At 48.5% G+C, this 24,915-nt stretch overlaps 1 protein-coding gene across 4 annotated transcripts in view; it reads left to right on the top strand.

Moving 5' to 3' along the window:
* The window catches only part of edem2 (ER degradation enhancer, mannosidase alpha-like 2), a 105,407-nt gene that overhangs the window by 68,924 nt on the left and 11,568 nt on the right, over positions 1-24,915 (top strand). For all 4 annotated transcript variants that reach the window (XM_086005760.1, XM_086005757.1, XM_086005761.1 and 1 more), the window contains 5 exons: positions 5,830-5,955; positions 12,357-12,568; positions 16,032-16,173; positions 17,877-18,001; positions 22,273-22,417. In XM_086005760.1, coding sequence (XP_085861886.1) covers positions 5,830-5,955; positions 12,357-12,568; positions 16,032-16,173; positions 17,877-18,001; positions 22,273-22,417 — 750 coding nt within the window. The remainder of the gene's footprint in view (positions 1-5,829; positions 5,956-12,356; positions 12,569-16,031; positions 16,174-17,876; positions 18,002-22,272; positions 22,418-24,915) is intronic.

Raw genomic sequence — 24,915 nt, 5'->3', positions numbered from 1 at the left:
TCTGTAGCTATAGCAACACCTTCAGCTACAGAGCTTGCAGGCCACACCCGAGTGTTTAGAAGCTGTTGCTAAGCAACAGTGTTTGTTGTCAAATACGGAGATAAGAATCTCCGTATCTCTCAACAGTAACTCTGGAGAGTACGGCAGTTTTGAGGCAACGGCAGCAGCTCGGTCCCGTGGGTGCCGGATAGCACAAAGTTTCCTGTATCAGTAATGGTGACCATGAAACTACCAGATTGTTGTAAAAACCCATCTGGTACAATATGGTCCTTTTTTAATGAAGGAAATCTGCCATCCTTACCCGGTCTGGCCTATATGTGACTCCAGACCCACAGTAATGTGGTTGACTGTTAACTGCCGCTCTGAAATAGCCTAGCCAGCCACTCGGTTGTTTTCAACGCGGCGGCTCACCACCACCTTCTCGAGGGCAATTGACAATGGGCAATAAATGCTGGCCTTGCCGGCAACACCCACATCCCGTGAATGAATTTTTTTTAATGAATTTAAAGTCTCTCTCGACTTTTTTTCCCCTTTCCCATTTTCATGTGTCTCCCACTCCATCCACTGCATTGCTGGTCAGAGGGTAAGTCAGCAGTCTGTTTCCATGTATGCTGCCTGTTCTACCGTGTGACAACAACAACAACAACTTGTCTTTATATAGCGCCTTTAACGTAGTAAAATGTCCCAAGGCGCTTCACAAGAGTATTATAGAACAAAAAATTTGACACCGGGCCACAAAAGGGGAAATTAGGGCAAGTGACCAAAAGCTTGATCAAAGAGGTAGGTTTTAAGGAGCGTCTAGAAGGAAAGCGGTAGCGAGGCGAAGAGGTTTAGGCAGGGAGTTCCAGAGCTTGGGGCCTAGGCAACAGAAGGCATGGCCACCAATGGTTGAGCGATTATAATCAGGGATGCTCAAGAGGGCAGAATTAGAAGAGCGCAGATATTTCGGGGTGGGGGGTTGTGGGGCTGAAGGAGATTACAGAGACAGGGAAGGGCGAGGCCATGGAGGGATTTGAAAACAAGCATGAGAATTTGGAAATCGAGGCGTTGCTTAACCGGGAGCCAATGTAGGTCAGCGAGCACAGGGGTGATGGGCGAACGTGACTTGGTGCAAGTTAGGACACGGGCAGGCGAGTTTTGGATGACCTCAAGTTTACGTAGGGTAGAATGTGGGAGGCCAGCCAGGAGTGCGTTGGAATGGTCAAGTCTAGAGGTAACAAAGGCATGGATGAGGGTTTCAGTAGCGGATAAGCTGAGGCAAGGGCGGAGACGGGCGATGTTACGGAGGTGGAAATAGGTGGTTTTAGTTTATGCTGGGGATATGTGGTCGGAAGCTCATTTCAGGGTCAAATACGACACCAAGGTTGCGAACAGTGTGGTTCAGCCTCAGACAGATGTTAGGGAGAGGGATGGAGTCAGTGGCTAGGGAACGGAGTTTGTGGCGGGGACTGAAAACAATGGCTTCGGTCTTCCCAATATTTAATTGGAGAAAATTTCTGCTCCTCCAGAACTGGACGTCAGACAAGCAGTCTGACAATTTAGAGACCGTGGAGGGGTCGAGAGAACTGGTAGTGAGGTAGAGCTGGGTGACGTCAGCGTACAGGTGGAAACTGACGCTGTGTTTCGGACTAGCTACCAGCGGGTGCAAGTGAGTTGCACTGAGTGACACCACCTGACTTTGTCACTCTTTGGGAAAGCACGTAGCCTTGGACTTTCTCCTGAAAGCACGTGCAAGGTTGGGAATTCACCATATAGTGAATAGCAGGCTTAGAGATACGCTCTTGTGTTCCACCAGACTGTGTGACAGTATTGCACTGCGCAGTGTTAAAAGTCCCCGCTGACAGCAGAACAGGCTCTCCCTGGCTGTAATAGCAACAGAGTCCACACCAAAACTCGTCCAGTGGCTTAAAGGGTAAATGTACCAGCGTATGGCACTGAGCCACACTGCTGCTTTGCTTTGGATTGAAAAATATTTCTTTCTTTTACACAGCCTGCCTGTTTGAAAGGGACTTGAATAAAGTTTGCTCGTGGGCGGGTTGTCTTATGAGGAAAGGTTGGACAGGCTAGCCTTGTATCCGCTGGAGTTTAGAAGAGTAAGAGGTGACTTGATTGAAACATATAAGATCCTGAGGGGTCTGGACAGGGTGGATGTGGAGAGGATGTTTCCTCTTGTGGGAGAATCTAGAACTAGGGGTCACTGTTTAAAAATAAGGGGTCGCCCATTTAAGACAGAGATGAGGAGAAATCTTTTCTCACAGAGGGTCGTGAGTCTTTGGAACTCTCTTCCTCAGAGGGCGGTGGAAGCAACGTCTTTGAATATTTTTAAGGCAGAGGTAGATAGATTCTTGATAAGCAAGGGGTTGTAATCTCTGGATTACTCCCGGTGCCACGTGCTAGTGAGTATAGGAATAGGAAGATAGAACAGATGAATGCGTGGCTAAAGGGATGGTGCAGGAGGGAGGGCTTTAGTTTCCTGGATCACTGGGTCTGCTTCTGGGAAAGGTGGGACTTGTACAAGTCGGACGGTTTACACCTGAACCAGAGGGGGACCAATATCCTTGCGGGGAGGTTTGCTAGCACTGTTGGGGGGGGTTTAAACTAACTTGGCAGGGGGATGGGATACAGAGTGGAGCTATAGTAGGGGGTGATTTACAGCCAAATACGGAGGAAAAAACAAGTCGGCTGGGAAGGCAGAGCAAATATGTGAAGGCGGAAGGCAATATGGGAAGGCTGGAAGGCATTTATTTTAATGCAAGGAGTCTTGCAAATAAGGTGGATGAACTGAAGTTGTTGTTGAACACATGGGAGTACGATATTGTTGCTATCACGGAGACATGGTTGAGGGAGGGTCAGGACTGGCAGCTCAATATTCCGGGGTATAGAATCTTCAGGCGAGACAGAGGGGGGTGTAAAAGGGGAGGGGGTGTTGCAATATTAATTAAGGAGTCAATTACTGCTGTAAGGAGGGATGATATATTAGCGGGTTCCTCTAATGAGGCCATATGGGTAGAACTTAAAAACAAAAAGGGGGCAAGCGCTTTGCTGGGAGTGTACTATAGGCCCCCAAATAGTCAGGGGGAGATAGAGGAACAGATATTTAGGCAAATCTCAGAGAAGTGCAAAAATAATAGGGTAATAATAGTGGGAGATTTCAACTTCCCCAATATTAATTGGGATAGTCAGAGTGTGAAAGGCTTAGAGGGTGCAGAATTCTTAAAGTGCATCCAGGAGAGCTTTTTGAGCCAACATGTAGAAAGTCCTACAAGAGAGGGGGCGGTACTGGACCTAATTCTAGGGAATGTAGCCGGGCAAGTGGTGGAAGTGTCAGTAGGAGAGCATTTTGGCGACAGTGACCATAATTCGGTGAGATTTAAGGTGGTCATGGAAAAAGACAAAGACGGCCCGGAAATAAGGGTTCTAAATTGGGGGAAGGCCGATTTTAATATGATAAGGCAGGATCTGGCAAAAGTGGACTGGGAGCAGATACTTATAGGAAAATCCACATCAAAGCAGTGGGAGACTTTCAGAAGGGAAATAGAGAGAGTGCAACGCCAACATGTTCCCGTAAAGGTCAAGGGTGGGACCAACAAGCAAAGGGAACCTTGGATGACAAGGGATATACAAAAATGCATTAGGAAAAAAAGGGGGGCTTTTGGCAGTTACAAAAGACTTAAGACAGAGGAAGCCCTAGAGGAGTATAAAAAGTGCAGGGGCATACTTAAAAAAGAAATTAGGAGAGCGAGGAGGGGCCATGAAATAACACTGGCGAGAAAAATAAAGGAAAATCCTAAGATGTTTTATAAGTATATTAAGGGCAAGAGGATAACCAGGGAAAGGGTAGGGCCCATTAGGGACCAAAGTGGCAATCTGTGTGTAGAGCCAGATGATGTAGGCGGGGTTTTAAATGAATTTTTTGCATCTGTGTTCACTGGAGAAAGACGATGTAGACATAGAAATCGGGCAAGGGGACTGTGATATACTTGAACATATTAGCATCGAGAGGGAGGAGGTGCTAGCGGTTTTAGCAGGCCAAAAAGTGGATAAATCCCCAGGCCCGGACGAGATGTATCCCAGGCTGCTGTGTGAGGCAAAGGAGGAGATTGCAGGGGCTCTGACACAAATTTTCAGAACCTCTCTGGCCACAGGGGATGTACCAGAGGACTGGAGAACAGCTAACGTAGTACCATTATTCAAGAAGGGTAGCAGGGATAAACCAGGAAATTACAGGCCAGTGAGCCTAATATCTGTGGTAGGGAAATTATTGGAAAAGATTCTGAGGGACAAAATTAGTCTCCACTTGGAGAGGCAAGGATTAATCGGGGATAGTCAGCATGGCTTTGTCAAGGGTAAATCATGTCTGACCAATCTGATTGAATTTTTCGAGGGGGTGACTAGGTGTGTGGATGAAGGAAATGCTGTGGATGTGGTATACATGGACTTCAGTAAGGCTTTTGACAAAGTCCCGCATAGGAGACTGGTCAAGAAGGTAAGAGCCCATGGGATCCAGGGTGCCTTGGCACGTTGGATCCTAAACTGGTTGAGTGGCAGGAGGCAGAGGGTGATGGTCGAAGGTTGCTTTTGTGACTGGAAGCCTGTGTCCAGTGGGGTACCTCAGGGATCGGTGCTGGGTCCCTTGCTGTTTGTGATCTACATAAATGATTTGGAGGAGAATGTAAAAGGTATGATCAGTAAGTTTGCAGATGACACGAAAATTGGTGGGGTGGTAAATTGCGAGGAGGAAAGCCTCAGGCTACAGGACGATATAAACGGGTTGGTCAGATGGGCGGAAAAGTGGCAAATGGAATTTAACCCTGAAAAGTGCGAGGTGATGCATTTTGGACGGACAAATAAGGCAAGGGAATACACAATGAGTGGTAGGACCCTAGGAAGTACAGAGGGTCAGAGGGACCTTGGTGTACATGTACATAGATCCCTGAAGGCAGCGGAACAGGTAGATAAGGTGGTTAAAAAGGCATACGGGATACTTGCCTTCATTAGCCGAGGCATAGAGTATAAGAGCAGGGAGGTTATGATGGAGCTGTACAAAACGCTGGTAAGGCCACAGCTGGAGTACTGTGTGCAGTTCTGGTCACCTCACTATAGGAAGGATGTGATTGCATTGGAGAGGGTGCAGAGGAGATTTACCAGGATGTTACCTGGGCTGGAGCGCCTCAGCTATGAAGAAAGACTGAACAGGCTGGGGTTGTTTTCCTTGGAGCAAAGAAGGCTGAGGGGGGACCTGATTGAGGTGTACAAAATGATGAGGGGCATAGATAGGGTAGATAAAGAGGAACTTTTCCCCTTAGTAGGGGGGTCAATAACAAGGGGGCATAGATTTCAAGGTAAGGGGCAGGAGGTTTAGAGGGGATTTGAGGAGGAACTTTTTCACCCAGAGGGTGGTTGGAGTCTGGAACTCACTGCCTGAAAGGGTGGTAGAGGCAGGAACCCTCACAACATTCAAGAAGCATTTGGATGAGCACTTGAAATGCCATTGCACACAAGGCTATGGACCAAATGCTGGAAAATGGGATTAGATTGGACGGGGCTTGATGGACGGCGCAGACACGATGGGCCAAAGGGCCTCTTTCTGTGCTGTATAATTCTATGACTCCATGACTCTAAGGGGGTGAAAGGCTATCGGGGGAAGGCGGGAATGTGGAGTAATCAGATCAGCCATGATCTTATTGAATGGCGGAGCAGGCTCGAGGGGCCGAGTGGCCTACTCCTGCTCCTAATTCGTATGTTCGTGTATATGTTCGTATGTACTGTTGAGTGTATGTTTTATCTGCAAGTTTTAATCCTTTTTTGTGTGTTTGCTCCTTTCCACAGTGGTGGGAGGCTTATTGTCTGCTCACTTGCTCTCTAAACAGGGTGGAATCAAAGTGGAGCCAGGATGGCCCTGCTCTGGACCTTTGCTCAGATTGGCGGAAGAAGCTGCTCGCAGACTGCTGCCAGGTGAGAACCCTAAGTGCTACATCTTCAAGGGCTCCTCGGAGGCTACGCGCGGCATAGGATTACATAGGATATACGGCACAGAAACAGGCCATTCGGCCCAACCAGTCCATGCCGGCGTTTATGCTCCACTCGAGCCTCCTCCCGTCTTTCCTCATCTAACTCTATCAGCATACCCCTCTATTCCCTTCTCCCTCATATGCTTGTCTAGCCTCCCCTTAAATGTATCTATACTATTCGCTTCAACCACTCCCTGTGGCAGCGAGTTCCACATTCTCACCACTCTCCTGGGTAAAGAAGTATCTTCTGAATTGCCTATTGGATTTTCTTGGTGACTATCTTATATTGATGACCTCCAGTTTTGCTCTTCCCCACAAGTGGAAACATTCTCTCTGTATCCACTCTATCAAAAACCTTTCATAATTTTAAAGACCTCTATTGGGAGAAAAGAGACCCAGCCTGTTCATCCATTCCTGATATGTATACCCTCGTATTTCTGGTATCATCCTTGTAAATCTTCTCTGCACCCTCTCCAGTGCCTCTATATCTTTTTTTATAATATGGCGACCAGATTTGTGCACAGTGCTACATCTCCACGGACTCATTAGACATCCTTTGTCTTGCTTTTCTCCCTGTGATTGTTGCCGTCATTGTAAAACATAATTACATTTGCAAAATATTGCTCACCGATCCAAGCACGCGCTACACTTCACCAATTTCACAATGATTGAGCTATAAGGGCCTTCCTCCCCTCGTCAACTTCGAAAGAAGAATGGAAATGATGGGAGTCAGATCCAGAACACCACAACTCGGCAAGGGACTGAAAGTAAAGACTTTTAAATTAAGTTTTGGATTTTACTTCTGCTTTTGCAGGTGCTGAATGTTGCTGGGTACAGATCCCCCCCAGGCACGGCGGCCCTCTTGTACCTTTCCCAGTGCGAGTCTCGATAGTGAGCGTTGGCGGGAATTTTTCCTTATTATGGGGGTGGGGATCCAAACCCGAGCTCTATCCTGTCACCGATCACCTGCTCGCAGATTTAACTGAAGCTTTTTCCCGAAGACAGCAGTTGGAAATCTTAAATTCTGTTCGAGTTGCAATTTGTCGGCTCAAGTATCCTATTCGTAGGACAGCACTCGGGTGCAAATGTGGGGGGGGGGGAAAGAATACATGCAGCATGTCAGCCGCTTCGAGACTACCAAGCGGAGGTACAGCAGCTCTTGTAACTTCAGCGGGCTCGGCAGTAATAAAAGAAAGACTTGCATTTATATAGCGCCTTTCACGACCACTGGATGTCTCAAAGTGCTTTACAGCCAATGAAGTACTTTTTGGAGTGTCGTCACTGTTGTGATGTGGGAAACAAATAAAGGTGAATTACAAGCTGGCGGGCTCTTTGAAGCATCTTGTCGTTAACGGGGTATTTCACTTTGAGCTAAGCTACTCGAGCTCTGGTGTGTTAAGCGTTCAAAGCTTGTAAGCCCATCATTTTTCCATCCACCAAAAAAAAAAGTTAAATCATTAAAGATGATTGGGAGAAAAATCCCTCCGATTTGTTGTCGGGGTGTGGGCGACGCTGGCAAGGTCGTATTTATTGCCCATTCTGCATTTATATAGCACCTTTCATGATCTCGGGACGTCCCAAAGCACTTTACAGCCAATGAAGTACTTTTTGAAGGGTAGTCACTGCTGTAATGTAGGAAACGCAGCAGTCAATTTGCGCACAGCAAGCTCCCACAAACAGCAATGTGATAATGACCAGATAATCTGTTTTTAGTGATGTTGATGGAGGGATAAATATTGGCCGGGACTCCCCTGCCCGGTGATCAGCCGTCTTGGACCGCTGCCATCCTTGTGTTGATGATGCTCCCACAATGATGTTGGGTAGGGAATTCCAGGATATTGACCTGGCAATGATGAAGGAACGTTGTGTGATTTGGAGGGGAACATGGTGTTCCCGCGACATTGCTGCGCTTGTCTTTCTCGATGCTGGCAGTTGCAGGGGAGGGAGATGCTGTCAAAATAATGTTGGTGAGTCACGACTGTGCATTCTATATATAGTACACTAGCTGGGGAGCCCCGCGTTGCGAGGGCAATTTTGGGGCGCTTGGTCTCCCTGCCCCTGTGTGTCCCCCCTCTCCCTGTCATGTCCTCTCCCTGTCCTATCCCTCCCTCCCCTCCCTCCCCTCCCCTCCCTCCCCTCTCTCCCTCCCCTCTCTCCCTCCCCTCCTCTCCCTCCCCTCCCCTCTCTCCCTCCCCCCACCCCCTCCCCTCGCCCACCCCCTCCCCTCCCCTCCTCCCCCCCACCCCCCTCCCCTCCCCTCCTCCCCCCCACCCCCTCCCCTCCCCTCCTCCCCCCACCCCCTCCCCACCACTCCCCTCTGTCCCTCTCTCCGGCCCCTCCCCCTGCCTAGCGCCTGAGGTCCGGTGCCGTTGCGATAGCGGCCGTGCGGGGCCTAGCGCTTAAGGCGCGGTCGGGTTCTGAGGCCGGGACGGACCGGAGCTGAGGTCCCCCGCGTATCGCGCGGCTGATGGACGGCCGCTGCGGTCAGTGCGGGCGGCGCATGCGCGGTCAGTGCGGGCGGCGCGAGGCGGCCCGCGGGGAGCAGGCAAGGGCGGCTTGGCGGCCGTTAGCGAGCGGGAAACTTCGGGCGGCCCGCCCACGCTCCGTCCGCGACACCGTGAAACCTGAGAGGGGGAAGTAGAGAGAGACAGAGAGGGAAGAGGAGAAGGAGAGAGAGGGAAGAGGAGAGAGGGAAGAGGAGAAGGAGAGAGGTGGAAGAGGAGAAGGAGAGAGGGAAGAAAGAGAGAGAGAGAAATTTTTTGAGCTTCAGGCCCCGAGTCCCCCCTGCGCGAGGGTGAGGAGGAGGGGGGGGGGGTTGCTAAACACAATATAAAACTCAAATAAATTGTTAATTAATTCCCTAACACACAATTCAAATATTTACTTTACTTCCCTAACACACTGAAAGTGTGGGGAAAAAATGGGGAAAAATCAAGATGGCGGCCACTCACCTCAGTTCAGAAGGATAAGGCCCGCCCACACACGCACCGATTGGTCGACCGGTCAGGTCACCGAAGCGTAGGATTGGTCAATCGTCGAGTCACTCGACACTCAACTGTAGGAAGGAACCCGCCGTCCGATTGGTCGACCTCGACGTCACACGGTCGCTAATGAGATGCTAATGAGCGGAAGGCTGAACGTTTTTCGGATACCGCGGGCGCGGTTTTTGTCCGGCTGAAACGTAAATACGCCTATGACCGGTCCGGAATCGCAAGCTTTCTTCTGAGGCGACGCGCGCGTCGGTACGCTCTGTAACTTTCAAACGTATAGAGAACGGACAGACAGACAGACAGACATCGGGACAGACAGAAGAGCTCTTTTATATATATATATATATATATATAGATAGATAATACTGCAGCCACAGTGCGCCAGTGGTGGAGTGAGTAGGTATTGAATCTGGTGGGAGGGGTGCCAGTCAAGCAAAGTACTCTATACTGGAAAGTTTCAAAATTCTTGAATGTTGTAGCTGCACCCATCCAACCAAATAGTGCACATTCCAAAACACTCCTGACTTGAGCCTTGTACAGGAAACTCTCGATTTACCGGCACCTAAATAACCGGAAATCTCTGTTAACCGGCAAAATTTAGGAGTAGGTTCAGGTAAGTTTTACTTCATATTAGTGGCCGTTCCTGGATCTGTGGCTGTGTAACCAGGGTTCCTGCACCTATTGCTAAGCGACAGGGACGCTTGGAACTTGTGGCCGGGGTTCCTGCACCTGTTGCTAAGCAACAGGGAAGCCTGGATCTGTAGCCGTGTACGGGGCTCTCGTACCTTTTACTATACCTCCCTGTAATCCAGACTTTCTGATAAACTGGCACCACGCCGGTCCCGTCGGTGCCGGATAAAAAAGAGTTTCCTGTAGTTGGTGGAGAAGCTTTGAGGGATCAAGAGGTGAGCCACTAATTGCAGAGTAGCCAGCCTCTAGCCTTCCCTCTTAGACACGGTGGAGATGCGGCTGGTCCAATTAAGCTTCTGGTCTGTGGTGACCTCCAAAATGTTGAGAGCTTGGCATTAGCGGTTCTGTTGAACGTCAAGGAGAGATGGCTGGGCTTTCTGTTCTTGATGGTTATTACCCGGCACTTAACTGATATGAATGTTACCTGCCACTTGTCAGCCCAACCTTGTTGTCCAAGTCCTGCTGTAGGCTGACATGGGCTGCTTCATCATCAGAGGAGTTGTGAATGGAGCTGAACACTGTAGAAACATCAGTGAACACCCCACATCCGCCCTGATGACCCACATCCGCCCTGATGAAGCTGCTGAAGATGGTTGGGCTGAGGGTGTTTCCTCGCAGAACTCCACCCCCCGCAACGACGTCCTGACACTGTGATAATTGGCCTCCGACACCTACAACTGTCTTCATTTGTGTCGGGTATGAGCCCGACCACTGGTGGGCTTTCCCACTGACCTTTGCTTTGCTAGAGCTTCTTGGTGCCACACTTGGTCTAATGCTGCCTTGAAATCGAGGGCGGTTACTCTTGCTTCTTCTCTGGGTTTCAGCTCTTGTGTCCATGTTTGGATCAAGGCTGTGATGAGGGTCTGGAACCAAACAGTTCTGGTGGAACCTGAACTGAGCACAGGTGAGCAGATTAGGTGTCACATGATGACACTATTGATGACTTCTTTCACTTTACTGATGAATAGGAGAAGACTGATAAGGCGGTAATTGATTGGATTAAAGTTATCCTGTTCTTACAAATAGGAGACATCTAGGCAATCTCTTGCGCCATTGTTGCAAAAGTTGTTGCATTCGGCTGCAGCTTCCAAGCCCATGACCTCTACCACCTAGAAGGACAAGGTCAGCAGGTGCATGGGAACACCACCACCTCCAAGTTCCCCTCCAAGTCGCACACCATCTCGACCTGGACACATATCGCCGTTCCTTCATTTTCACTGGATCAAAATCCTGCAACTCCCTCGCTAACAACATGCTTGGGAGCACCTTCACCACACGGACTGCAGCGGTTCAAGAAGGCGGCTCACCCCCACCTTCTCAAGAGTAACTAGGGATGGGCAATAAATGCCGGCCTTGCCAGCGACACCCACATCCTGAGAATTATTTTTTCTTTAAATCTTCCAAATTGTTTGTCCCGCCTCTTAAGTTCCATCCATACCGTGGCTCATTTGCCAGCTGTGTCAGTGCGCAGGCTGGGGGGGGGGGGGTACGCCATGCCAATATTTGGCCAGATTTGCCCTTGAACCAATCGTTGGGAGCTGTGGTGAAAGTTGTACAGACCGACTCGCCTGATAGCTTTTCTTTTCCTGCCCTCCTTTCTTAGCAGTAAATGCCTCACCTCCCGAGACCGTCCGGAGGATATTTGGGAACCTGTAGTGTAGGAAAAGAAACCGAAAGGGAAAATCATCATTAGCTAATTATCGGCGAGGAGACCATTCAGCCCATCTTAATTCATCCATCCAGGAATACCCTACATCGCTCCCATTGCAGCATCCAATTGTTTCCTGGTTTTCACCTTTTGGAGTCTATTCCACGTGTTGATTGCTCTTTGTGTGAAGAAAAGCATCCTGATATCCATCTTAAATTTATCTTTTATTAGAATAGTTTGAGCCTGTGATCCCCTGTCCTACTCTTGGAAATTAATTTAGAGCAATATTCCAGATTTACCTTTCCCATTTCCTTTATATGATGTCCTCTCCGATGGCTCCTGCTCAGGCTGAAAAGCCCTAGTTCCTCCAGTCTTTCAAGAACAGTAACTTGCATTTGTGCTGAAATGAATCAGTCATTCATGAAAGAAAGACTTATGAAATAATACTGAGCGGCCTACGGGTGGCGCTGTCCAGGGAGAGTATAAATACTCGGGCACGGGCCCAGCTTGCGCAGGACATTCTTAACAGGAACTAGTGAAGGACACAACTAGACCTCCATGTTGGAAAACAGTTGATTAAAGCTTTGTTTAACGCTTAGACCAAGTAGTTTTCTTATGTCATGTACAGCGCCTTTAATGTAGTAAAACGTCCCAGGGTGCTTCACAGGAGCATGATCAGACAAGATTTGACTCTGTGCTACATAAGGAGATATTGGGACAGGAAAGCTTGGTCAGAGGGGTAGGTTTTAAGGAGCATCTTTAAAGGAGGAGAGAGCGGTAGAGAAGTGGAGGGGTTTAGGGAGGGAATTCCAGAGCTCGGGGCCTCGGCAGCTGTAGGCACGGCCACAGTGGTGGAGCGAGGACTCGTAACTCGGACTCCAGTGGCTGTGTCCCAGTTGCGAGTATAGCATTATAGTTTGGGGTTTAATTTGTTAATACGGATGCACTGAATGCCAGTGCTCACGGTGGGGGTGAATGATTTCATTTTTTTTAAACGTATATTTATTTTACTTGAAGCTTTCCAGACGCCAACAGGGATGCCTTATGGGACAGTGAACCTCATGAGCGGAGTTAATCCCAGTGAGACCCCAGTCACGTGCACCGCCGGTATCGGCACCTTCATTCTGGAATTTTCCACGCTGAGCCGCCTGACGGGTGACCCTGTGTTCGAGGGGGTGGCGAGGAAAGCGCTGGACGCGCTATGGAGCAGCCGATCGGACATCGGGCTTGTGAGTATTTCTCGTCGTAAGGTCGTCCGCCACCCCGTGCTTCTCCTTGTCTCTGAGCAGCAGCGTGTAGCTGTGTGGAGTTTTCCTTTCTCTCATCGGGGCAGATGCTTTTTTGCTTGACTTCAGCGCCACACCTCTGTGGAGACCTGATACTTCACGTTGGTCCCCAGGTTACCGAAGCCAGCTCCAGCGGCTGGTCTGAATGGTTAGATCTGCAGCCTACAGCCCTCCGAGATCTCTGTGCTCCTCCAATTCTGGCCTCTTGCGCATTCCCCGATTTTTTTTAAAAATCACTCCACCATTGGCGCCCGTGCCTTCAGCTGCCGAGGCCCTGAATTCTGGAATTCCCTCCTTAAAAAAACCTCTCCGCCTCTCTAACTGTCTTTCCTCCTTTAAGACGCTCCTTAAAACCTAGTTCTTTGACCAAGCCTTTGGCCATTTGCACTAATATCACCTTATGTGGCTCGGTGTCAAATTTTGTTAAGGCTTCTGTGTAGCACCTTGGGAGGTTTTACTAGGTTAAAGGCGCTACATAAATGCAAGTTGTTGTTGTTTTCTCTCTAGCTGCAGCCTCCAAAATGAAGGTTCGTTCCCCTGGTACCGTGGTCAGTCGATGCTGAGCTAAGAGATCGTTGGTTGAATGCACAGGAGGACAGCCCAGAGATCCGGTTCGGAGGCAGCAGTCATTCAGCCCCTAATAACAATACATGTGCATTCCCACAGAGCATCACGTGTATCACACACAACTACTTTGTCCCTGTTTGCCCCAACTCCCATCACCCCTGTGCTCGCTGACCTATATTGGCACCCAGTTAAGCAACACCTCGATTTCAAAATTCTCATCCTTGTTTTCGAATCACTCCGTAGCCTCGCCCCTCCCTATCTCTGTAATCTCCTCCAGTCCCCCCCCCCCCCCACCCCCGAGATATCTGTGCTCCTCTAATTCTGCCCTCTTGAGCATCCCTGATTATAATTGCTCAACCATTGGTGGCTGTGCCTTCTGTTGCCGAGGCCCTAAGCTCTGGAATTCCCTCCCTAAACCTCTACACCTCTCTCCACCTTTAAGACGCTCCTTAAAACCTACCTCTTTGACCACGCTTTTGGTCACCCGTCCCAAGATCTCCTTATGTGGCTAGGTGTCACATTTTTTGTCTTATAATACTCCAGAAACTTAACTGGACCAGCCACATAAATACTGTGACCACAAGAGCAGGTCAGAGGCTGGGTATTCTGCGGCGAGTGTCTCACCTCCTGACTCCCCAAAGCCTTTCCACCATCTACAAGGCACAAGTCAGGAGTGTGATGGAATACTCTCCACTTGCCTGGATGAGTGCAGCTCCAACAACACTCAAGAAGCTCGACACCATCCAGGACAAAGCAGCCCGCTTGATTGGCACCCCATCCACCACCTTAAACATTCACTCCCTCCACCACCGGCGCACCGTGGCTGCAGTGTGTACCATCGACAAGCTGCACTGCAGCAACTCGCCAAGGCTTCTTCAGCAGCACCTCCCAAACCTGCGACCTCTTCCACCTAGAAGGACAAGGGCAGCAGGCACATGGGAACACCACCACCTCCAAGTCTCACACACCATCCTGACTTAGAAGTATATTGCAGATCCTTCATCGTCGCTGGGTCAAAATCCTGGAACTCCTTCCCTAACAGCACTGTGGGAGCACCTTCACCACACGGACTGTAGCGGTTCAAGAAGGCGGCTCACCACCACCTTCTCAAGGGCAACTAGGGATGGGCAATAAATGCTGGCCTTGCCAGCGACGCCCACATCCCATAAACAAATTTTTTTTTTAAACTCCTGTGACGCGCCTTGGAACATTTTACTATGTTAAATGCGCTATATAAATAGAAGTTGTTGTTGTTCCACTGCACACTGCTAATTTTAAATATTTAACGATGTAGCTTTTCAGTAATGACCAGTTTCTAACCTTATTTTTAATGTGGCCGGGTTGGTGGTTCCCAATTGATATGAATTGCCACAGAAATTGCCAGTCGTTGAACTTTGGTCTGTAGAGAGCTCGGCTATCAACTTCAAAGATGGACATATCATTAACGAGATTTGGCTGCTTGTAATTACATAAGAACACAAGAAATAGGAGCATGAGTCAGCCAAACGGCCCCTCGAGCCTGCCCCGCCATTCAATAAGATCATGGCTGATCTTCGACCTCAACTCCACTTTTCCGCCCCATCCCCAGATCCCTTGATTCACCTCGAATCCAAAAATCTATCGATCTCCGCCTTGAATATATCTTATAATTGGTCCTACCTGAGTTAATTTTTTTAATGGTTAATTAGTGATCCATTGCTGCTCTTTCAACATGCCTTTACTGTCACTTGCCCCTGTAGTCAATGTCATCTACGAAAACATTCAGCCCTTGAGCTTTGGAATTCCACCCTAAACCTCTCCGCGCCTCTCTCCTCCTTTAAGACGCTCCTTAAAACCTACCTCTTTGGTCACCTGCCCTAATATCTCCTTATGTGGCTCGGTGTCAAACTTTGTCTGATAATCGCTCCTGTGAAGCGCCTTGGGACGTTTTACTCAGTTAAAGGTGCTATATAAATGCAAGTTGTTGTTGACTGGTTGCTTTCCACAAGCTGGCTTTCCTGTGGCCCTGAAGGAACAGATCTGGAGTTATTTGTAAAGGGAATTTCTTGTTTTGGTCGCTTGGCTTAACAGGGATGTGGAGCGGTGGAGGAGCTAGCTCCTAAAACATCAGAACCCTGCAAGAAAAGCAGTCGCAGAATCCTCGATGGCAAGAGGAGGTCCAGTGGATTGCCTCTGTACACAATGAACAACACAACTTCCCTTTCAAAACAAAAGAATGATTCTTCTCTGGGAGTGGGTAAAATGAGAGACTTGCATTTATATAGCGACCTTAGGACGCTCAAAGCGCTTTACAGCCAATTAAGTAATTTTTGGAGTGTAGTCACTGTTGTAATGTAGGAAACACGGCAGCCAATTTGCGCACAGTAAGATTTCACAAACAGCAATGTGATAATAGCCAGACAATCTCTTTGATGTTGGTTGAGGGATAAATATTGGCCAGGACACCGGGGAATAACTCCCCTGCTCTTCTCGAAATAGTGCCATGGGATCTTTTACATCCACCTGAGAGAGAGCAGACGGGGCCTCGGTTTAACGTCTCATCTGAAAGACGGCACCTCCAACATGCAGCACTCCCTCTGTACTGCACTGGAGTGTCAGCCTAGATTTCTGTGCTCAAGACGCTGGAAGTGGGACTTGAACCCACAACCTTCTGACTCGGAGGTGGGGGTGCTACCCACTGAGCCACGGCTGACACTGCAGGTTATGGGGAGGGCATAACGATCACATCACCCAACCAAAACCCACTCCATTTGTTTCAGTGACTATAAAATCAGGGTCTGTTTTAACTGGATCTTTTCTCCCTTTTTTGTTCCCCCACTCCCCCATCTCTTTCCCATAGGTTGGAAACCATATCGATGTGGTAACATCAAAGTGGGTGGCGCAGGATGCTGGGATAGGGGCAGGGGTCGACTCCTATTTTGAGTACCTGGTGAAAGGCGCCATCCTATTGCAGGATGAGGGGCTGATGTCTTCTTTCCTTGGTAAGAATTGTGCTCTAATTAAACCTCTTTCTGTGTCGCGATTGCGACTATAGCTTTTGATGTTTGGTATGAAATATTTGGCGGGGTGGGAGTACTGGTAAAACGTACAGCTCGTGTTATACCTGTCCTGTGGCGAGGCAGAGTAAGAGGGAACTTTACTCTAACCTATACTTGTACCCTACCTGGCAGTGCTTGATCAGACAGTGGGTATTGCTTTACTCTATTTAATTTGACCTGGTCTCTTAGATTATTGAGCCACACTCTATTTAGACATATCCTTTAGCAAAAGCAGGGAGGAGGGGATCTTGGATCAGAATGACAGCTTGAATTAGTTTTGTTAAGAAGATGGACTATGATTTGAAGGGTCCCAGACCTGAAACGTTAACTTTGTTTCTCTCTCCACTGGTGCTGCCTGGCCTGCTGAGTATTTACAGCATTTTCTGTTGTTATTTATGATTTGAAGTATTTAGTTCTGTGGATTGAAACAATTGGCCCGGAATTTCCTGGTTTGCATTTATGCAGAAATTATGCTTAAATTTACGCTGGTTTTCTGCCCAGTGGGAAATTTGCACCAAGATTTCCTGCTGATCTCATTTGCACCGGTGTAAAAACAAGTGCAAATGCACGACCACCAATAGGAGTAATCGTGAGGGGGATGCTGTTTTCCTGCCATTGCGCCTCACTCTCCAAGCCTGCTGCCTCTGCTGCTGCTCTTCCATAAAGTGTTACGAAAGTTTCAGCAAACTCCAGAAGTCTCACTCACGCCAATGTTGGGTGACTTTGGGCCAAGCTGTACCTAAATTTGTGGGTGTGGATCTACGCGAGCACATTCTTTGCGGGAAATCCAGGAAATTTACGTGAGTTGGGCTTGGGGGCGGAGCTATGTAAATGAGCGGCAGAGGAATTTGGCGCAACTGTCTCCGAAACTATGTAAATGATCGAGTTAATTCATGCGTGTCAATGTTTCACTGTCAATCGACGAAACGCGGATTTCCTTGGGGGGTGGGGGGGGAGTGGCCGGTTGCTGCTCTTGCACCGTAGTTAGGACCAACATTCCCTTTAAGCTGTGTGGCCAAGCAGCTGTCTCAAGGTCTCGCACAGCCGATGAGCTGGCTCTACAATGCAAACAACCACGCATGCGCGGAACTTTGAACGGGCCACGCAGCCCGTTAAAGGGGCCCCGCGGCCCCCCCAAAAAATTAGGGTTGCGACGTAACTTTTCAGGAAATTCAGGATCCAGTGTTCTCCTGTGAAGTGTGTAAATGATTTCCCTATGAGTAACACGCATGCAAGTTTAATACCCTTTGACATTATCCTCTGGTTAACTTGTGAAGTTAAAGAGGTTAGCAACCTGGGTGAAAATAGCTCCCGTTCTGTGTGAACCAGTGGGCTACCAGAAGAAATTAAATCCCTTGGCAAAGTGGGCGCTCGTACAAAGTGTACTTTGGAAATCATCTTTGTATTAATAATCGGAACATTTGGACAGCGCTTGCTCTCACACTGATGGGACACAGAACATTCTGGTCCAGCCTCCAAATTGCCCACACAAACACTAACCGAGAATGACCCTTAGTCATCGTAGCAGATACCAGCTGTCACAGAAATCTCTGGAAAATGAATCAAGTTTTTAAGAATTTATTCCTGTTTAAAATGAATCTCAATTTAGTTCCTTACTGTAATTTATTTCTTTTTTTTCCTCATAGACTATGAAAAAGTTATTAAGAATTACACAAAATTTGATGACTGGTACGTCTGGGTTCAGATGTACAAAGGCACCGTCTCCATGCCTGTCTTCCAGTCTCTGGAAGCTTTCTGGCCGGGACTGCAGGTCAGAATTGCTGGACTGTTGTGCTGATCTCGGACCTCTTTTTTTTGTGTGGTGTTTCCTTCTTTTGAATTTTAAGTTGGGCTAAAATCTCACTCCAGACCGGTTCTACCGGTTAAGGCTTAAGTTGTAGCTGCTTGACTCGGATGATGGACCTGTTGATATTGCAGTGTTCCTTTTTGAGGAGAAACTTGATGAGAGATTGCTCCCACTCTCCCGGTCCAATTTGTCAGTCTGCAGTCTCGCGGGAACAAGGTTATGTGGAGAGATTAGGGAAGCTGGGATTGTTCTCTTTTGAGCAGCGATGGTAAAGGGGAGATTTAATAGAGTTGTTCAATAATATTTGGGGTGTTGATAGAGTAGATAAGGATCACTGCCTAGAGATCTTGATGGAAAATGTGGGATAGGGATTGGGCTCAGCTCTGATAAAAGACTTCCATTTCTATAGCGCCTTTCAAGATCTCGGGACATCCCAAAGCGCTTTAGAAACAGAAACATAGAAGATAGGAGCAGGAGTAGGCCATTTGGCTCTTCGAGCCTGCTCCGCCATTCAATGAGTTCATAGCTGATCATCCAAATTCAGTACCCTGTCCCTGCCTTCTCCCCATATCCCTTGATCCCTTTAGCCTTAAGAAATATATCCAACTCTTTCTTGAATATATTTAATGAACTGGCCTCCACCGCCCTCTGTGGCAGAGAATTCCACAGGTTCACCACTCTCTGGGTGAAGAAATTCCTCCTCATTTCAGTCCTAAATGGCTTACCCCTTATCCTTAGACTGTGACCCCTGGTTCTGGACTCCCCGACCATCAGAAACATCCTTCCTGCATCTAGTCTGTCCAGGCCTGACAGAATTTTATAGGTTTCGATGAGATCCCCTCTCAATCTTCTAAACTCCAGTGAGTATAAGCCCAATCTCTCCTCATACGTCATTCCTGCCATCCCAGGTATCAGCCTGGTGAATCTTCGCTGCACTCCTTCCATGGCAAGAACATCCTTCCTCAGGTAAGGCGACCAAAACTGCACACAATACTCAAGGTGTGGTCTCACCAAGGCCCTGTACAACTGTAGCAAGACATCCTTGTTCCTGTACTCGAACCCTCTTGCTACGAAGGCCAACATACCATTTGCCTTCTTAACCGCCTGCTGCACCTGCATGCTTACCTTCAGCGACAAGAACACCCAGGTCTCGTTGCACTTCCCCTTCTCCCAATCTATTGCCATTCAAATAATAATCTGCCTTCCTGTTTTTGCCACCAAAGTGGATAACCTCACATTTATCCACATTATAGTGCATTTGCCATGTTTCTGCCCAATCACCCAACCTGTCCAAATCGTACTGGAGTTTCATGACATCCTCCTCACAGCTTACCCTTCCACCCAGCTTGTGTTACAGCCAATGAGGTACTTTTGAAGTGTAGTCACTGTTGTAATGTAGGAAACGCAGCAGCCATTTTGCACACAGCAAGCTCCCACAAACAGCAATGTGATAATGACCAGATAATCCATTTTTTTAGTGATGTTGATTGAGGGATAAATATTGGCCGGGACACCGGGGAATAACTCCCCTGTTCTTCTTCAAAATAGTGCCATGGGATCAGACCTGAGGGAGCAGACGGGGCCTCAGTTTAATGTCTCGTCCGAGAGACGGCGCCTCCGACAGTGCAGCACTCCCTCAGTGACGGCCTAGATTTTCGTGCTCAGGCCTCTGGAGTGCGACACGAACCCCACAACCTTCGGACTGGGAGGCGAGGGTGCTATCCCCTGAGCCATGGCTGGCGCTTCCACAACCGATTAGCCTGCTGGAATTCACTGGGTTTTTTTTGTGAGGTTATCGCTTTCCTGTATTTTCTTCCCGTGCGTGCAGCAGTCCGGGAAGAATCACGTTCTTCCCATCTCCCCCGCCTTTTGCGGAGTTGTCTTCTCTCTGCTTAGTACTTCCTCATTACGATGCAGCTGAGATCAGCAACTCTGTGCGCAGTGGGATAGAAGCAGTGCAGCCCCCATAGCTGCGGCTTGGGTTGTTGGTTCTGTAACACACGGTGCTGTACAAGCACATACTTTTACTTTTGGTTTTTATAAATTAAGCCCCCGATTAGTCAACCACTCCATTGTCACTGTAGCATGCGACTACCAGGATGGTAGAAGGCAAACAAATTAGATGGGCTGTGGTCTTTTTTCGCCTAGCAATCCCTATCTTCCTATTCGTTTGTCAAAGGGGTTTGTTTATAAGTATACAAATGGTGACACGATGCTGTAACACGATGAACAAACAACTAAGGAGCATCTTGCTTCTAAAATGTGCTGCTTATTGTGTGTTCTCGGCACTGTCACTTCATTTTATAATGGTACAGACAGTTTCAAAAAGGGCGTTACGCTGCTCAAAATTGCACTGGGTTGCCTATTGTCGTATATTCTTGGCTTTTGTCTAAATTACCAGGGAGTGACAATGTAAGCAGGCTCAAGAGGCTTCGGGCTGGATTTCGCCAGCCAAGACGAGTTGGGGGCGGGACAGCTGCCTTCCGGGTTCTAGTCCCGCCCCCAGCGACGTCTGACGAACGCACGCTATTTTCCCTTGATTGGCCTTGTTCAGCCCCGCCCTACCGGCCAATTAAGGGAAAGCCGGTGATAGATGACGTCACGTATGACGCTTCAACTGTCGAAAATTATTTGACAGATGAATTGTCAGCGTTTTGACAGCTTTGAGAAGCTGTCAAACACTGACAATCTCTGGTCTTAAGGTGAGCCCTTGCACATAGGCTCACCAAGACCTCTCTCCTCAGCAGAAAGCAGATGGCTGCTGCATCTGAGAATGCAGCAGCCATTCTGTCATCTCTGCCGTTGAGATGAGGCACCTCCGGATCCCCAACAGTTGAACCCTGCAGGAAGAAGCAATGGTAAGGAAACTTTTTCTAACACTTTACACTCACCTTTCATACTTATCTCTCCACACTTGCACTCATCACTCAACTCTACATCTTACATTTCGACCCCTCTCACCCCCGCAGATCCACTGCTCGCCTCGCTGACCCTGGCGAGGTTCGCAGCTGTCGGGAAGCCCACAGCAGAAGGCTCAAAATGGGGAAAAGCCTCAGAACTGCCTGTTAGCTATAACAGGCAGTTAATTGGCTCTAATCCCCTTCCCGCCTCGAGGAGACGGGTCCCTGCGCGACTCGGGGACCCGCCTCCTGGGAAGATGGCACGGAGGCAGGTTGGGAGTGGGGTCGGTACCCGCTCCCAGTTTCTGCCATTTTCCCGGCAGTCACGCCTCCTCAGGGCTGGGAAAATTCCCCCAAGGAGCACAATTAGATCATAGAATCTTACAGCACAGAAAGAAGCCATTCGGCCCGTCTCCCCTGTGCCGGCTCTTTGAAAGAGCTGTCTAATTAGTCCCACTCTCCCTGCTCTTTCCCTGTAGCCCAGCAATTTTTTTTTTCCGTTTCAAGTATTTATCCATTTCCCTTTTGAAAGTTATTATTGAATCTGCTTCCACCGCCCTTTCTGGCAGTGCATTCCAGATCACAACAACTCGCTGTGTTATAAAAAAAAATAAAAAAAACAGTCCTCACCTTCCCCCTGTTCCTTTTGCCAATTACTTTAAATCTGTGTCCCCTGGTCACCGACCCTCCTGCCAATGGAAACAGTTTCCCCTTATTTACTGTGTGAAAACCCTTCATAATTTCGAACACCTCTATTAAATCTCCCCATAGCTTTCCCTGCCTAGGGATTCCCTCCCTAAGCCACGCCACCTCTCTCCGCTCCTTTAAGATGCTCCTTATGAAACAAAATTTGACACCGAGGCCACATGAGATATTCGGGCAGCTGACCAAAAGCTTGGTCAAAGAGGTAGGTTTTAAGGAGAGTCTTAAAAGAGGAAAGAGAGACGGAGAGGTTTAAGGAGGGAATTCCAGAGCTTAGGACCCAGGCAGCTGAAGGCACGGCCGCCAGTGGTGGAGCGATGAAAATCAAGGATGCTCAAGAGGGCAGAATTGGAGGCGCGCAGATATCTCGGAAGCGTTGTGGGGCTGGAGGAGTTTACAGGAGATAGGGAGGGGCGAGGCCATGGAGGGATTTGAAAACAAGGATGAGAATTTTAAAATCTAGGTGTTGCTTAACCGGGAGTCAATGCAGGTCAGCGAGGACGGGGTGATGGTGATGCTCTTTATGATGTACATTTCAGCTATAAAGAAATTACGACAGTTTAAAAACTCTTAAATCTTCAGCAGATTTTTTGCATTTGAAGCCGGGGCTGATGTGTTTTTTTTCTACCGTAGAGCCTGATTGGGGACATAAATAACGCGATGAAAACATTCCACAACTACTACCAGGTTTGGAAGCAGTACGGGGGCCTGCCTGAGTTTTACAGCATCCCTCAGGGTTCAACGGTGGACAAGCGGGAAGGCTATCCGCTTCGACCAGGTGAAGAAAGTTTAAATTCCATTACAGGAAACTTTGTGATATCCGGCACCGACGGGACCGAGCTGTTGCTGTCCCATCAAAACTGCTGGACAAACCAGCGCTAATGTTGAAACATACGGAGATTTTGAGCTCCGTATCTGGCAACAAACCCAACAGCTTCTAAACAGTCGGCCGTACCTTGCAAGCGTCTCTGTAGCTTAGCAACAGCTTCAGCGAGACCTTGCAGAGCCTGACTGGTTGAAAAAAAAAGCAACGAAAAGAAAAAAAACCTAACGAAACGGCTCCTGATTTTTGCCGGTGGATCGAGCATTCTGGACAGTTAACCTCCGGATAAACCAAAGTTTCCTGTAATTCCGTTTAAATAGCACCCTTTCACATTAGCCGTGGCTCAGTGGGTAGCACCCTCGCCTCTGAGTCAGAAGGTTGTGGGTTCAAGTCCCACTCCAGGGACTTGAGTACAAAAAGCTAGGCTGACACTCCCAGTGCAGTGCTGAGAGAGTGCTGCACTGTCGGAGGAGCCATCTTTCAGATGAGACGTTAAACCGAGGCCCCGTCTGCTCTCTCAGGTGGACGTAAAAGATCCCACGGCACTATTTCGAAGAAGAGCAGGGGAGTTATTCCCCGGTGTCCTGGCCAATATTTATCCTTTAATCAGTATATCTGGTCATTATCACATTTCTGTTTGTGGGAGCTTGCTGTGCGCAAATTGGCTGCCGTGTTTGCTACATTCCAATAGTGACTACACTTCAAAAAGTACTTCATTGGCTGTAAAACGATTTGAGAAGATCGGTGGTTGTGAAAGGTGCTATATAAATGCAAGTCTTTCTTTCTTTCTTTTCTCGGGATGTCCGAAGGCACTGCACAGCCAAGTGTAACCACTGCTTTTTATGTCGGCAAATGCAGCAACCATTGTGGTCCCACCAACAGCAAACTAGATAGATGACCAGTCAATGTTAAATACCAGCTACACAGGTCCTGGGACAGCCCTTGCTGATGTTCCCTTTCCGTAATTTTATTGCAGATGGGGCATTTGGGCGGCACGGTGGCATAGTGGTTAGCACTATTGCCTCACAGCGCCAGGGACCCGGGTTCGAATCCGGCCTCGGGTGACTGTCTGTGTGGAGTTTGCACATTCTCCCCGTGTTTGCGTGGGTTTCCTCCGGGTGCTCCGGTTTCCTCCCACAGTCCAAAGATGTGCGGGTTAGGTTGATTGGCTATGATAAATTGACCCTTAGTGTTAGGGGGATTAAATACGTGGGGTTACGGGGATAGGGTGGGACATGTCTTGGTGTAGGGGTTACGGGGATCGGGTGGGATATGTGTCGGTGCAGGCTTGATGGGCCGAAATGGCCTCTATCTGCACTGGGGTTTCTGTGATTCTGTGATTTAATTAAAAAAAAAACATATTTTGCCAAATCCCCCCCGCTCTTGAAGTCGTTAATTCCACAGGCGCAGGTCATCCTCCGATACCTTGACTGAGTGGCCATTATTTATGTGTGAGCCTTGACAGTTGAGCTGTTTCACTACAGGGGGCATTGCAGCTAAACCCTATCCTGTACTTCTACCAGGAGTCTCTAGATAGCAGTGTAGAACTCTGGCTGACTTCCCCTCTGAAACAAAAGCATACACAGGCCAATTACTGCAAGCTGATGGCTGCCCCAGCTAATTCGGCACAGACTCCGAGAGGTCTTTCTGGCTTGTATGACACTGGCTGAACTCCCTGGGCCATCAAGGGAGCTGTTTAAGAGTCTTTAACACTCTGAATGAACCCCACTTCGTTCCAGTCAGTGCACAACTAATAAAATGTATTTCGGCTATTTTTTTATCTTTTTTTTGCCAACGGGCTACTTGACTGTGGGGGGGCACCACAGCCAAGCCTGATTGTACTCTTCCCAATGTCTCCAGGCATGCAGCTTCCAGCAAAGGTCATTCCCTGGATCAGGAGCTATTGTTCTTGGGGATCTGAGGCCCATTGTTGCACTTCTGCTGCTGCTGTGGCCGAAATCGGCTAACTCGGGCCATGGGGCGGGAACTCTGCATTTAAGTTTTGATGAGGTTTCGAGATTTTAAGTAAGTATTAAAAATGTAAAACTAACTTCCATCGCCAAACATTGGGGACGAGAACCTCAATACACCTCTTGTAATGTGCTGTTTTAAAATGTCCTGGTCCTTCGCCCCCACTTCCCCCCCCCCCCCCCGACACACACACACACACACACACACACACACACACACACTTCCTTCTCTCTGACTGTGTTGGACAGTGATCTGTTCCTAGGCCTCTTTCAGTGTAGCTTTCCAGCCTATTACTGGGGGTATCCCATTGGCGGGCAAAATAAAGGAAAATCCCAAGGTGTTTTATAAGTATATTAAGGGCAAGAGGATAACCAGGGAAAGAGTAGGGCCCATTAGGGACCAAAGTGGCAATCTGTGTGTAGAGCCGGAAGATGTAGGTGAGGTTTTAAATGAATATTTCGCATCTGTGTTCACTATAGAGA

Source organism: Somniosus microcephalus, chromosome 13 (assembly GCF_052327205.1).
Source record: "Somniosus microcephalus isolate GS21.2 chromosome 13, FLI_Smic_1.0, whole genome shotgun sequence".
Lineage (NCBI taxonomy): Eukaryota > Metazoa > Chordata > Chondrichthyes > Squaliformes > Somniosidae > Somniosus > Somniosus microcephalus.
The sequence above is the reverse complement of the archived record's forward strand: the minus strand, read 5'-3'. Positions and strand labels throughout refer to the sequence as shown.